The 15,608-nt window shown below is 38.2% G+C and overlaps 1 protein-coding gene across 1 annotated transcript in view; it reads right to left on the bottom strand.

Moving 5' to 3' along the window:
- Nucleotides 1–11,950, bottom strand: part of LOC140984430 (uncharacterized) — a 41,834-nt gene extending 29,884 nt beyond the window's left edge. Inside the window, exons 1-6 of the mRNA XM_073451836.1 lie at nucleotides 11,587–11,950; nucleotides 11,387–11,490; nucleotides 10,679–10,798; nucleotides 10,095–10,184; nucleotides 9,894–10,009; nucleotides 9,532–9,631 (exon numbers count right to left, since the gene is read on the bottom strand). Of these exons, the coding sequence (XP_073307937.1) occupies nucleotides 9,532–9,631; nucleotides 9,894–10,009; nucleotides 10,095–10,184; nucleotides 10,679–10,798; nucleotides 11,387–11,490; nucleotides 11,587–11,839 (783 nt within the window). The 5' untranslated portion in view covers nucleotides 11,840–11,950. The remainder of the gene's footprint in view (nucleotides 1–9,531; nucleotides 9,632–9,893; nucleotides 10,010–10,094; nucleotides 10,185–10,678; nucleotides 10,799–11,386; nucleotides 11,491–11,586) is intronic.
- Nucleotides 11,951–15,608: the final 3,658 nt, after the last annotated feature.

The raw sequence follows: 15,608 nt of genomic DNA, 5'->3' as shown, positions 1-15,608 counted from the left end.
TCTAAAACAATGAAAAACTTAATCTATTCAACTTCTCCTGCAGGTCTTCTTAAAGCATAGCTAAATTCATGTCTTCAGTACCACTCATTTTAGTAATCGAATTATAAATCTTTCTGGTAATCTTCAATACATCAAACTCCTGGGAGACATGAACCCAAACCCTTACCGTCAAAGTTTTCCTTGACGTCTATGTCATTATAAAACAGCTGAGCAAGAGTCGATTTCCCAATACCGCCCATTCCAACAATTTAAATGACATTAAAATTCTGACAGCTGTAACTATATGATTGCGAGCAGTCAGAATTTTAGCGTCATTCCAATTGTTGGAATGCGCGATATTGGAAAATTGACTATTGCCCAGCTGCTTTATAATGATTTAGACGTCAAGGAAAACTTTGGTGTGAGGGTTTGGGTTCATGTCTCCCAGGAGTTTGATGTATTGAAGATCACCAGAAAGATTTATAATTCGATTACTAAAATGAGTGGTACTAGAGACACGGATTTAGTTATGCTTCAAGAAGACCTGCAAGAGAAGTTAAAGAAGATTAAATTTTTCATTGTTTTAGATGATGTCTGGAATGAGAAATATGACGAATGACATACTCTGTGCAGCCCTTTGAAGTTTGGGCTGCCGGGAAGCAAAATCAGTGTTAAAGCTCGCAATCATGTTGTTGAATCAGTGGTTGGCTCTGCTCAATCAACCTACCACTTGAAGTTACTAACCGATGAAGATTGTCGATGCCTACTAACTCAACAGTCTTATATATATTTCCAAAATAATTCGCATTTACGAGAAATTGGTCAATGATTAGTGAAAAAGCGTAAAAGGTTAGTCAATACCATAAGTTTGTGTATACCCTTTAGCCACAAGTCTTGCTTTGAACTGCTCTATACTTCCATCGGACTTATGTTTGATTGTGAAGATCCATTTACATCCAACAGGTTTCTTTCCAGCTAGGAGATCAGCGATGTGCCATGTATGATTCTTCTCCAGTGCTCTGATTTCATCATAAACAGCAGCCTTACAGTTCGGATGACTGAGAGCTTCATTAATGTCCCTTGGAACCTGAATCTGGTCTATAGTGGAAAGAAAAGCACGATATACAGGAGAAAAGTGTTTAAGTGATACAAAATCACCTATAGGATGCATTGTACATGTTTGGACGCCCTTCCTCACAGCAATTGGTCTATCATCAGGTTCAATGTACTCAGTCACTAGAGTATCGGGATCAGACGTACCTTGTGTGGTTTTTTCTGAATTTGACAGCGGAGAATAGTCATGGACAAGTTGATTTTGTACAGGCTGTGTAGGTTTTAAGAATATAATTCTCTTGTTTTATTGAAGGAAAAGCCGCAGCTTATATAGTACAGGAGAGAAAAAGAAACTGAAACAAAAACCTAGTAAAAATAGGATCTGTCTAACAACCAACTAGATAAGATGACAACTAATAATTAAATAAATAAATCAATAATGGAAGAAAACCCTAATAATTCTAACACTCCCCCTCAAGTTGGTGCATAAATGTCAAACATGCCCAACTTGCTTACAAGGCCCTCGAACACATGTTTGAACAGGCCCTTTGTGAAGATATCAGCCACCTGTGCTGAGGAAGGTACAAACGGTGTGCAGATCAGACCTTGATCCAGTTTCTCCTTTATGAAGTGCCTGTCCACTTCAATATGTTTGGTTCGGTCATGCTGAACTGGATTGTGAGCTATACTAATCGCCGCCTTATTGTCACAATATAATCTGATCGGTAATGTAAACTCAAGCCTCAAATCTTTCATAACACGTTGAGCCCACAAAACTTCAGTTATCCCATTAGCCATTGCCCTAAACTCAGCCTCTGCACTACTACGAGCTACCACACTCTGCTTTTTACTTCTCCACGTGACTAGATTTCCCCATAGAAACGTGCAGTAACCCGATGTAGACTTCCTATCTGTCACAGAACCAGCCCAATCAGCATCGGTATATACCTCAATATTCCTGCTGCCACTCTTCTTGAAACAAAGTCCTTTGCCCGGGCATCCTTTCAGGTACCTTAAGATCCTATTTGCTGCTTCAAGATGATCTCTAGACGGCGCGTGCATAAACTGACTGACAAGGCTAACCGCAAAAGCTATGTCGGGTCGAGTATGAGAGAGGTAAATCAGTTTGCCAACTAGCCTCTGATACTGATGCACATCGGCCGGAGATTTGCAGCTCATCTCGCCAAGTTTCTTGTTTGCATCAATAGGAGTATCTACTGGTTTACACCCACTCATACCAGTTTCCTCCAGAAGATCGAGTATATACTTGCGCTGAGAAACAACAAGTCCTTTCTTAGATCGTGCGAATTCCATGGCCAGAAAGTACTTTAGTCCTCCTAGGTCTTTGATCTCGAATTCTTTGGATAGTCTAGTTTTTAGTGAACTCATTTCCTCAATGTCATCACCTGTGAGAATAATATCATCCACATAGACAATTAAAATTGAGACTCTTGACCCTGAGAACTTCATGAACATAGTATGATCGGATTGAGCTTGTAGGTATCCTTGATCCAGAACAAAACTTGTGAATCTGCCAAACCATGCCCTTGGGGACTGTTTAAGTCCATATAGGGCCTTTTGTAGCTTGCATACCTTAGTCCCGAAGTTAGTTTCAAAGCCGGGAGGGGGATCCATGAACACTTCCTCGTCTAGGTTACCATTTAGGAAGGCATTCTTTACATCAAGCTGCTGTAAAGGTCAGTCCAGATTGACTACAATTGACAACAAGATCTGAACTGTATTCATCATAGCAACTGGAGCAAATGTCTCTGAATAATCAATACCGTAGGTCTGAGTGAACCCCTTTGCAACCAGCCGTGCCTTGTACCTCTCAAGGCTTCCATCAGCATTGAACTTGGGTGTAAAAACCCACTTGCATCCTACGGTTGTTTTTCCTTTAGGCAGACTCTCCATTGCCCACGTCTGATTCTTCTCAAGGGCACCAATCTCCTCATAAACAGCTTTCTTCCACTCAGGACTTTCTAGGGCTTCTTGTATATTTTTTGGTATGTGTACAGAGGAAACATTTCCTGAAAAGGTTGAGAATTTTGGGGACAATCTATTGTAGGTAACAAAGTTAGATACAGGGTATTTAGCACAAGACCTTTTTTCTTTTCTAAGGGCAATTGGGAGATCAAGGGGGTTTGAGACCTTACCTTCAGGAGATGGCTCTTGGTCAGATGCTTGAGAATGAAGAGGTACGGTGTCTCTAACTTCTTGATTTGGAAATCTTCTCTGGTAGACTTGATCGTAGAATTTTCCCTGTTGATTATTGATTTTACTAATCGGAGAACTCTGAGAATTAGTTTGACCATTAGGTCCAATGTCATTATTATGCAGTTTATCCGTGTTAGGAGTCGATGGGGAAATAGGCGATTCCTCAACCAGATTTATAGGGTTTTGTTCTAGAGTGTTAGTTGTCCCCTTATTATGTTCAGAAGAGGAGTCATTACTCAGTATATTTTTATTATTTTGGTTTGAAATAGTAGAAGGAAACATTTCCAACATTTCCGAACCTCTTAACATTTCCGAATCTTCAACACCTCTTAACTTCCCCTGAAGATGAGTCCCAAAATATGATCTATCTTCAAAAAACGCTACATCGAAAGAAGTATACATTTTTTTGGACATTGGATCAAAACACTTATAACCCTTTTGAGTAGAGCCATACCCTACAAACACGCATTTTTTTGCCTTAGGATCTAACTTACTCATGTTTCGATCCAAATTTCTTACAAAAACAGTACAACCAAACGTGCGCAAGGTGAGGGGATTTGAAAACAATTTAGAGTTTGGAAAGTGTTCCTTAAGTTTATCAAGAGGAGTCTGAAAATTTAACACCTTAGAAGGTAACCTATTCATCAAATATACTGCAGTCAAGACTGCTTCTCCCCACAAGTATTTAGGAACCTTATTGGTGAATAGGAGTGCACGAGTTATTTCCAAAATGTGCCTATTTTTTCTCTCAGCCACACCATTCTGTTGTGGACTATCAGGGCATGAACTTTGTTGAACAATACCTTTCTCTTTAAAAAATTGTCCTAAAATTTCCCTAAAATACTCTCCTCCATTGTCATTTCTTAACATTTGCACATTTGTTTGAAACTGAGTATTAATCATATGGTTGAAGTGTTTAAAAACAGTCTCCACTTCTGATTTTTCTTTCAATAAAAACACCCAACATGCACGAGTATGATCATCTATGAACGTTACAAACCATCTTTTACCAAAACAGCTAGTGACACGAGAAGGACCCCAAACATCACTATGAATTAGTGAGAAGGGTCTGCTCGGTTGATAGTGTCTTGGAGGATAAAAGGATCTATGATGTTTTGCCAAGGCACAAATTTCACATTTAAATATAGAGGGATTTTTATTCAAAAATAACTTGGGAAACAAATGTTGCATATAATGGAAACTAGGATGTCCTAAACGGAAATGCCATAAATAAATCTCATTATTCGGATCAATAAAAGTAGTTTTCAACCCGGAAAAAACTTGAGCAAGTTTACAAGATTCGGTTTCACCATCAAGAATATAGAGACCACCGTATTCTCTAGCATTGCCAATCATCTTCCCCGAGGCCACATCCTGAGGCCACAATGAGAATCATTAAATTTAGCTTGGCATTGAAGGTCACGGGTTAGTTTACTTATTGAGATAAGGCTACATGACAATTTAGGGACATGGAGAACATTTAGCAGGGTTATGGTGGATGACAGTTTAATGTCTCCCATTCCTGCAATAGGAGTGAAGGAGCCATCTGCAATTCTAACTTTTCTATTCCCTGCACATGGTTTATAGGTAGAAAAAAATGTAGGGGACCCGGTCATATGGTCAGTTGCACCTGAATCTATGATCCAGGTACAATCAGGCTGAGAACACAAGAGAGACATACCAGGGACTTTACCATTTTGAGCAAGGGTACAATTGGAAGGTGTTGGGTTCGATGGTTGAAGTAACCTGAGAAGCTGATCTATCTGGTCCTTAGTGAACGAACACTGTCCAGAGTTGGTTGATGTCCCTTGTGTTGGTTCAGAAGTAGTTTGCAGGGCTCTCTCAGGACGTTTCTTCCAGTCGGCGGGCTTTCCATGAAGCTTCCAACATGTCTCACGAGTATGCCATGACTTTTTGCAATGGTCACACCATGGCTTCTTCTTCTTGTCGAGGTTGTATCCTGGATCAGTACCGCGGGACACAAGAGCAGATGTATCATTCGCAGACCCTCCATTAGTCTCATGTATCACCTGGTTATTCATAACCTTTTTTCTGCTTTCTTCTTGGCGAATCTCAGAGAAAACTTCTCTGATTGATGGAAGAGGTCTTCGGCCAAGTATTCTCCCCTTGACTTCATCCAAGTCTTGACTCATTCCAGCCAAGAATACATAGACACGATCATTCTCTTCCCTCTTCTTCTGCCTCGCAAAGTCCTCCTTGCTCTCCCACACATCATCATAATGTTGGTCTAGCTCCTGCCACAGGGCCACCATCTCGTTGTAGTAGATTGTAACCTCCCTATCATTTTGCTTCAAGTTCCAGAGTTTTGTTTTTAACTCAAAAATCTGGGAAGAATTCTCAGAGTCAGAATAGGTCTCTCTGACTGAATCCCACACCTCTTTCGCGGTCTTCATAAACATGTGGGGTTTGGCAATGGAAAGTTCCATTGAATTGAGAAGCCATGCCATGACCAGAGAGTTCTCCGACCTCCATGTCTTGAAGGTTGGCTCTGTCTCTGCAGGTCTGGCTGTTTCTCCAGTCAGATATCCTAGTTTTCCTCGTCCATCAACTGCCAACTTCACTGATTGAGACCACTCCAGAAAATTCTGACCATTTAACCGATGGACAGTAATTTGAATCGAGTTAGACGTCATGTCGTGTATAGAGGTAGGAGCAGTATTTCCTGAGGTTACCTCTATCTCAGATGTTAATCCGAATGAGCCAAAGGTTACACCTTTATTGCCAGCGTTTGCTGCCATGAAAGAGAATTAAAGGCGCTCTGATACCATGTAGGTTTTAAGAATATAATTCTCTTGTTTTATTGAAGGAAAAGCCGCAGCTTATATAGTACAGGGGAGAGAAAGAAACTGAAACAAAAACCTAGTAAAAATAGGATCTGCCTAACAACCAACTAGATAAGATGACAACTAATAATTAAATAAATAAATCAATAATGGAAGAAAACCCTAATAATTCTAACAGGCTGTACATTCTTTTGATGATGTATCCTTCGGGAATAGACATGAGTTAGTGGCATGATTATATTTTTTTCAGCTTGCTCATTGATGGATGGACAAGATGGCTCGGGGATCGGATGTTGTGGGTTCCCAATGTAGTGCTTCATCGTTTGAAGTCTCCCCTTGAACTGATGTATTGGGATAGAATTATGCAGATTCAAAAAAGGCAACATCCATGGAAGAGTAAAAAATTTTTGTGACGGGAGAATAGCACTCGTACCCTTTCTGGTTAGGAGAATAACCAAGAAATATGCACTTGACAGCGCGTGGTTCAAGTTTGCCGTGATTATGGGAGTGGATGTGAACAAAGCATGAGCAACCAAAAAACTTACGGGGAATCTCGTGAAGAAGATGTGAGTTGGGAAAAAATTTCTGGAAGCATTGGATGGGGGTTTGAAAATTTAGGACTCGAGAGGGCATCCGATTAATGAGGTAAGTGGCTGAGAGGATGGCATCACCCCAGTGGGACTCTGGGACATTCATAGTGAAAAGAAGTGATCGAGCAACTTCAAGGAGGTGACAATTTTTTCGCTCAGGCACTCCGTTTTGTTGGGGTGTATCAACGCAAGAACTTTGGTGAATAATCTCATGTGTTTGCAAGTAACCCCCCAAAACAGAATTGAAGTAGTCCCTTGCTCTGTCTGTTCGTAAAATTTGAATATGGGTAGAAAATTGTGTCTGAAATCTGAATCATGGTGTGGAAATGTTTGAAAATCTGTGAAGTCTCTAGTTTATCTTTCATCAAGAACACCCACGAAAGACGTGTATGATCATCGACAAATAAAATAAACCAGCGAGTGCCACTCATATTGTTTACATTTGAGGGACCCCAAATATCACTGTGTATAAGAGAAAATGGTTTTGATGGTTTGTAACGATTAGGCGTGAAAGTTGTACGAGTATGTTTAGATAATTGACAAATATCGCATTTAAGCGAATGCGGATTTTTATTATTAAACAAAAAAGGAAACAACTTGCGAAGATACCAAAAATTTGGATGGCCTAATCGATAATACCACAATAATATATCACTATCCTTGTTCAACGTTGAAATAGAATGAGAGCAGAAAAGCTAAGAAGGACTTGGGTTTGGGGAACTCTTGGAAACATTCATATTGAGAAGATACAATCCAGCACAAAGATCAGCACTGCCAATCTTCCTCCCCGATGCCGAATCCTGGAAAACACACGAATCAACAAAGAACTTAGCTATGCATCTGAGATCATTACTGAGCTTACTTACAGACAACAGATTACATGCAAGATCTGGTACAAACAAAACTGTACGAAGGTGAATATCATCAGTCAATTAAATTGATCCATAACCAGCAACTCTAGATAATGATTCGTTTGCAATTTGGACTGTATTCGAAGCATTACAATGGCTAAAGGACTGAAAATAGTTCATATTTCCAGTCATGTGGTCAGACGCACCCGAGTCTACTATCCAAGATGACAGTTCATGTTGGGCAATTGAAGCAAATGAGAAAATACCTATGTGAGCCATATTACTAGTGCCAGTGAGGAAGGGAGAAGTGGCAAAAGTATTCTGACCAATCAGTTTTTGGAGTAGTTCGAGTTGTTCTTTGGTGAAAAGCTGTTGAGGTTGCTGATCTACAGGATGTTCTTTTGTTACTGCTGCATTGGCTCGTCTTTCACGTTCTGGCTTCCAATCCACAGGCTTCCCATGGATTTTCCAACATGTTTCCAGTGTATGAGTGGGTTTCCGGCATTTGGAGCACAATGGACGACCTGTCTTCATCTGGGTTTGTGGGGGTCGCATTGCACCAAAATCATCGGCAGGGGAGAACGAATGATTCTGCGTAGCTAGTGCAGAACTATCGACGGACAGTGGAGGAACTAGAGGACCCAACTTGACTTTTCTGCAGCTTTCCTCGTGACGCACTTCTGAAAAAACAGCCCAAAGACCAGGGAGAGGTTTTGTGCCCAATATCCATCCGCGCACTTCATCCAGTGTAGTGTTGAGGCCCGATAAAAATTTGAAGATGCGTTTCCTTTCCACAATCACTCGATATAAACCACCATCATCAGGGCACTTCCACTCATGAGTCTCGAGTAGGTCAATCTGTTGCCATAGTCGAGTGAGGGAATTAAAATACACCGTATCAGTGCAGTCAACTTGACGGAGGTCCTGAAGGTTGCTTTCAACAGCGAATAATTCTGATGTATTATCCTTGGATGAATATGTATCACGGTCGGCCTCCCATATGTCTTTGGCAGTGGTATAGAAGAGAAAATTCACTTATTTCAGTCGTCTTGGAGTTGATCAACCAAGACATTACCATATAATTTTCGGAATTCCAGGCCCTAAACTTGGAGTGGGATTTTTCAGGTCGATTCGACGTACCGGTGATGAATTCATCTTTTCCTCTTCCACGGATGAGCATCATTATAGATTGTGACCATTGTAGGTAGTTTTGCCCATTAAATTTGTGGCAAGTGATCGGGATAGAGGAGGTATCGGCGGCCGCAAGAGTGATGGGCACTAATGGAGTTGCGGAGCTGGAAGCTGAAGATTTGAATGAAGAAGCCATGCCGAAATTTTTTTTTTTTTTTTTTGTTAGTGCTCTGATACCATGTCGGTTTTTGGGATAGATCTTGAGAGAAAACAAATGTTTTCCATTGTATTTCCAACCTTTCCAGTACATGATATATAAAGAAGAAATAATCATAAGCTATCCTAATCTAGAAGAATCCAAAATATCTTAATCTAAAAGAGTTTAAAATACAATCAAAGATAAATCACTATCTTATCTACTAAGTAGATAATAATCCATTATCTACTTGTTAAATAATATACTATATTATTCAATAAACATAATTCTCAGGCACACTAGTAAAATCTATATCTAATATCACCACAAAACCAGGCAGATATTTTGTTGGATTTCGGAAATATGTAAAGGTTCAAAAATATGTATAGAATTATTTTGGGTCAATATCTAGAGTTAATATAGGTAATTTCATAAATCTGATCCATCATATGCCAATAACTACAGTAGACACTCTTCGCAGTTAAGAGGATATTCCAAAGGCATATGTAACGTAGATTTATTTAGTTCGGAACATTTTTCTGTGCATTTAGCAGTTCATATTAATGGGAGGTAAAATAAAAGAAGGAAAAAAAATCACTCTTCTCAAAGAATAAAAGAAATGAAAGACTGTGCTGATAAATGCAATATTTTATTTACTTCCCTAGAAATTACAAATAAAACAATAGTGCTTAAATGCAAAAATTATGTACCTGCATATAAGCCACCGCCTCCGAAACAGAGAATAATGTGTTGAGAAACTCCCACTGGCTCTGCTTGCGCAAATCCACAAGTTCTCTCCCATACATCTCACTTTATGCATAGAAAGTCAATGTGTTCTAGTGAAATATATCTCAAACTTTGTCAATAGTGCACATCCAATGAGGGTATAGGAAACCTAAACTACCGAAATTGCTAATGAATGTCTAAATGAAAGAGTGAAAGCATAAGTTACGCAAAGAAAAGTGTAGCATATTGTTTGCCAAAATCTCCCTCGCCTGTCCGGTTTTTGGAGCTATGTGTAGTCATTCACTTTCAACGTTTAAAAGCCAGATAAGTAAGGCTTCAGACGCACCTCACTGTTTGGGTTGACAACATTTTTGTGCCATGCATAGCGCGCTTAACATATCCAAATCGATCTGCTTTAACTAAATTTCCTCTCTCTTTGTCCATCACTAGACCCCTAATGACCTACGAGATTAAAGAAGCAGGAGACTCGTAGAATCATATGGAGAAAGAATACAGCACTACGTTATGCAACAGATGTATATCATACCAGATCTGGGTCAAATGCAAGTCCATCAACAGGGAACCCCATATTTCTCAAATTGTCCATGCAATAGTCATAAGCCCTCCCCTCCCATGCCTGCAAGCATATATATCATTCCATGGTTCAAATTCTTCGTGGAAGCAGCACGTGAATTGTATGCAATCCACAAAATGTTAGAAAGAAGTAAATATAGTGCATGAAAAGTTCAAACACTTCTGGAGTAGCTTATAGATACAATTTGAGAAACTAAGCTTAAGCTAGCTTCTGGTGCAAGGACAATTTTTTTACGCAATATCATCTTGACACATGGATATATAAAAATCCTTCCCAGTCAAGAAGGCACATATGATAATCAGGTTTCTAAGTTTAATCTATCTCATGCCAGCATATATTTAAGCTTATGAAAGCCATTTCCAGACAAGACGACCTAGATGGTAATCTTGCTTCTAAGTTATATATCTTATGTAAGCATATAGTTAAGCCAGGCAAAATAACTCTACATGGGATTGTTGAATGAGGAAATGAAGGCAAAAGCGAAAGAATTATATTTCTGATTTGATCAGGTAAGAAATAGCAGAATCTTTGATTACCATCACATTATAATGCATTAATGTGTAGTCCATATCGTATCCAATTACACTAATTGATCTTAGATTCAATGTCCGACTACAAAATATGCCGCGGGGAGAATGTCTAGCAGAAAATGGATCCTGCATAAAGATTAAATAAAACTAAAGTTAAAAGAGTCAGCACAATAAACAAGTAAAACAGCAGTTTTGAATGTTGAAGCTCAAATTGGGAAAAATGGATTTTTGGCAACCCACGAGCTTGAGTTTTGAAACAAGCTATATATTTGCTTGATAATCTTGAAGACTGAAACCCATGGCATCAGATGCAAAAATATTAAGGGTAAAGCAAAACCATCTGTCTAAAGATGTAACATAATTAAAATGCAAAGCTAAGAGTTCAATCAGCAAAATCATAGGAGTGAGCAGAGATGGGAGGGTGGGGGGTGAACTCCACGATCTCTTATTTCGAAGCACTGGTTTCGGAGTGAAAGCATTCTCCGTTACTGGTCTGGTGATGGCAAGCTCACATGCAGATTAGGTGCCGAAAAGTCACAAATTTATTATTCAGCATCACAAACAGCGTAAAATGAACCAATGTACCAAACAAATCGATTTAAAAATAGGATTTTGTTCAGTCTCAAAAATAAATAAACAAAAGGATTTTATGGACCATCAAGAATAAATGATGATATAGAGTGGACTCTGGAGTATAGATAAGCAAGAACGCACGGGAATGCCCAAGTGATTAATCAAGTGCTCTGCTTCTTGAGCTTCCACTTTGGCCACCTCCTCGATGGGGCCTTCTTCCAAACTCGACTCTCCGTCGTCAAGCCCTGCAGACAACCAGGACAATGAAGACTCCTACACGCATGAACACATCTTTAAACAGCAAAGACAAACCAAACAAATGCATAGACGAAATGGGGTACCAAAATTAAGGTTTAGGTCGCCTCTGGTGCTCTGACCAAGATAGTCGAAACCAGACTTGCTCACAGAAAACACGTCCGAGGCGGTGCATCGGCAAACCATTGCAGAACGAGGAAGGGTGACGACTGAGGGTTGTCGGAGAAGCACAACGCTCTCACTCCTCTTTCCGACGGGTAAACTTGCATAGGTAGCGGCGTCGATGGCTTTGGCCGCCATTCCAGCACTTAGATTCCGCTCCCAACAATCAAAACTCATAGAAAACAGCAAATGATGCGAAGCAGATGATGAACATAAATGAAACTGGGAAGAGTGGGGATTAGCGCGTGGCTGGATTTGCTCCTGAAAAGCATAAATTTTAGTCTAATAACATGCCTTGGCTGCCATTTTCCTTTTTCAAAACAAAATTAATCAATACTTTAAATTAATTTTTTCAATTCTTTGTGAGCATGTGACATAAATTTCTCCTGGTAAATAAAAAGGTCTGAATTCGATCAAAGTGATCGCTGTGTATTTAAAAAATTTACAATTACAAGTGATTTCCTTTCAAAATATAGATGAAAAGTTTTTCATATCACTCCGAACATATTTTCGTAAAGTGGAACCAAGAATCACTTTAAATCATAGCCATGTTTTTGTGTCCAAGAAATTCGAATAACTTTTATTTGACGATGATAAAACTCGACTTAGGATTTTGTAAATTGTAATTTTTGTCTGGTGACGTAGTCAAAAATATTTTTTCTGATGAGCAAAATGTGTTTAAATATTAATTCGAACTTCATAGAATAGAAATAATAGAAACCAAAGAAGAATACCAAATTTTTATAAATATTCATTTGAATTTCACATTATAGAAATAAAAATAAAAAGAAGGTAAAGAAACATACTTAATTCTTATTTAAGCCGTATTTTGCGATTTTTCAATATATCAAACTTTTTTATGATAAATTATATATCAATACCCAGAGTAACATTGCTCACTATATAAATAATCATGGCATTGGCTAGAAGGTCATTTTCTATTTTATTACGAAGTGGCGTCTTAATGAGTTTCATCCCTGAAAAAGATCGTTTTATAGTTGACGTAGAAACTGGAAGAGTCAAAACAGATCGAATAAACCTATCAATCAAAGGATATTGTTAGAATTAAGGGTTTCGGAGTTTGACAAATAAAGTATTGAAGTTTGTAGAACTGATTATCTCAACTGAAACCAGTGAACTGAAGCTATTCAAACTAAAGTTGTTCAAACTGAGGTCATCTGAACTGAATATTAATAAGTTAAATGATCGGATGCAATCGAACTAAACAAAGTTAACTGAATATGTACAGTCAACTGAACTATCAGTTAAAACTGAATAGGACGCCTTAAGTCAATTTAACTGATCAGTCATATAGTCAGTTCAACTGATCAGTCAGCAGTTTGACACGTCATCAATTAGCTCAGCTGTCAACCGACAAAACGTATGCATCAGACTGCAACTAACAAAAAGAGCGCCGCATAGCAGACTTCAATATTGTACTATTGTCAGAAGAATGTTGACACATTCAGAAAGGACAAATCAACATATAAATATTAATTAATGCATTCAATGTTACCATTGGAAGCAAAGCCTATAAATAGTTGAGAAATTCAATGAGAAGTAAGTTTTTGATTTCCGGATTTGAGAACATTTGAAAGATTCAATTATACACGATCAGTTGCGATATTCATACAGAAAAGCTCACACTTCATAGATTTATTCATAGCATTCAGGCTATCATTTGAGCAAGATTACTAGCACATTACATCGATATATTCGATCTTCTTAGATCAGTTGTGCTACGAAAGAAAATCAGTCGTGTACTGATAAGTTGTAAGAAACTAAGAGTTTCAGTTTGACAATGTTTAAGTCCAAACTGAAGTGGTTATTACAGTTTTTGTAATCAATCAAAGTCTTTTAGTGGAAACATATCTTTGTGATAGAAGGGGTGACGTAGGAGCATTTGAAGTCTCCGAACATCAAAAAAATATTTGTGTTGAGTATTCAATCTATCAGTTAGTTTATTTCCGCATTTAAAATATTAACTGACTGATATTAACCACAAGATTCTTGAATTCCGTTTATCACTAAACTGACTCACTATTTTTAAAAATAGCCAAAAATCTTAAAGTGTTTATTCAACCCCCCTCTAAACACTTTGACCCGTCAAACCGATCCTAACAAGTGGTATCAGAGCAGTTTCAATCTTGTTTCTGAATATTTTTTGTTTATACGCCTGATCACCATGTCTTCATTCAACAAAATCCATATGTTCTCAAGAGAGGAATTTGATGACTGGAAAATCACACAAGATGTTGATATGTGGTACGTTATAACTGACGGACCTACGGAGATCATGAAATCAACACAGCTATTGCTATAACTGATGGGGCACCTCACCGCATTGAAAAACCATGAAAAGAATGGACAACTGAAGACAAGAGGAAAGCAAACTAAAACAATGTAGCGAAGGATATTCTGTATAAAACATTGGACAAAATTACTTTCAGCAAAATCAAAATGTGCAAAACAGCCAAAGAAATCTGAGAAAAACTAATTCAGTTGTGCGAGGGCAATGAGCAAACAAAGTAAAACAAACTCTCAGTCGCAGTACAAAAGTTTGATAATATCAAGATGAAGACTGAAGAATCAATGAATGAGTTTGAGAAACGAGTTAGCAGTATTATCAATGAACTGAATGCACTGGGGATGGTGTATTCAAATAAAAAAAATTGCACTGAAGGTTATTCGATCTTCCCAAAGAATGGGATGTGAAAACAATGGCAATGAGAGAATCCAAATATCTCAACAAAGTGAAATTACACGATCTATTTGCAAATCTCAAGACATACGAATTTGAACTACAGACGAGAGAGGGAGAACCATCAACTCCACCAGTTACAACTGCTCTCAGTGCCTTAAAACTTGAACCAACTGGTTCAGTTGAAAAATCTGCAGATCAGCTGAACAATGATGTCATGTCATTATTCATCAAGAAGTTTGGAAAATTTATGAGAAAGAATCAGAGATCTTTCCAAAGACACTCTCACAAGAATATCTCCAAGGAGGAACCAAATGCTTGCTACAACTGTGGCAAGACTAGAAACTTTATTGATGACCGTCCTAAGCCAAAGAAGGATAATCGACGTTCAACTGAAAAAGAAAAGAAATCATAATGGAGAAGAAGAGCTAAGGATGATAAGATATCATTCAAAAAGAAGCATAAAGCCCTATTAGCTGAAGAAAACAAGTCCAAGTGGGCAGAAACTGATAGTGATGAATCAGAATCTGAGAACTCAATCAGCTCCAGCGATGAAGAAGAAGAAAAATGCTTGATGACTAATGATACAGAATTGGAATCAAGAAGCGAGCATGTATTTGATTTCAGTTCAACTGATTTTACACGAGAAGAACTTATTTCCACACTACACGACATGGTTAATGAGTATCACAAACTTGCTCTCTCATTTGAGAAGGCTAAAACAAAGCAAACTGAAACCCAAGATAATAAAACTGAAACTGATGAATCAGTTGAACTGTTGAGTCTAAAAAGAGAGATTGTTGAGCAAAAAGCTGGAATGAGTGAGAACCAATTTGTGATTCAGCAGCTGAAACTTGAAAATTCAAGACAAACTGATATGATTCAAGCTTGGAATAATGCATCAGTCACATTGACTGAAATGCAATATTTACAAAAATCAATTACTGACAAAACTAGTTTAGGCTTTAATAGCCAAGATGAATCTTCAATTAGTGGCACCAAGCCAGAACTGAAAATGTGCAAATGGAAGTATATTCACTTTGTAAAATCAGTTATGGTACATGAACAATCAGAGCCAAGTAAACCAGTTGAACAAACGATTGACAATAAGAACAAAGCTAAGATGTATAGAATCGGATATAGTCATTCGAGTTCAAATGATTCACGAAGCTGGTCACCTAAATGATTCAGCTATGAAAATCAGAACTCTTTGAATGCTTATTATAATCGTAAGCCTGTTCAGAA

Source organism: Primulina huaijiensis, chromosome 9 (genome assembly GCF_012295235.1).
Source record: "Primulina huaijiensis isolate GDHJ02 chromosome 9, ASM1229523v2, whole genome shotgun sequence".
Lineage (NCBI taxonomy): Eukaryota > Viridiplantae > Streptophyta > Magnoliopsida > Lamiales > Gesneriaceae > Primulina > Primulina huaijiensis.
The sequence above is the reverse complement of the archived record's forward strand: the minus strand, read 5'-3'. Positions and strand labels throughout refer to the sequence as shown.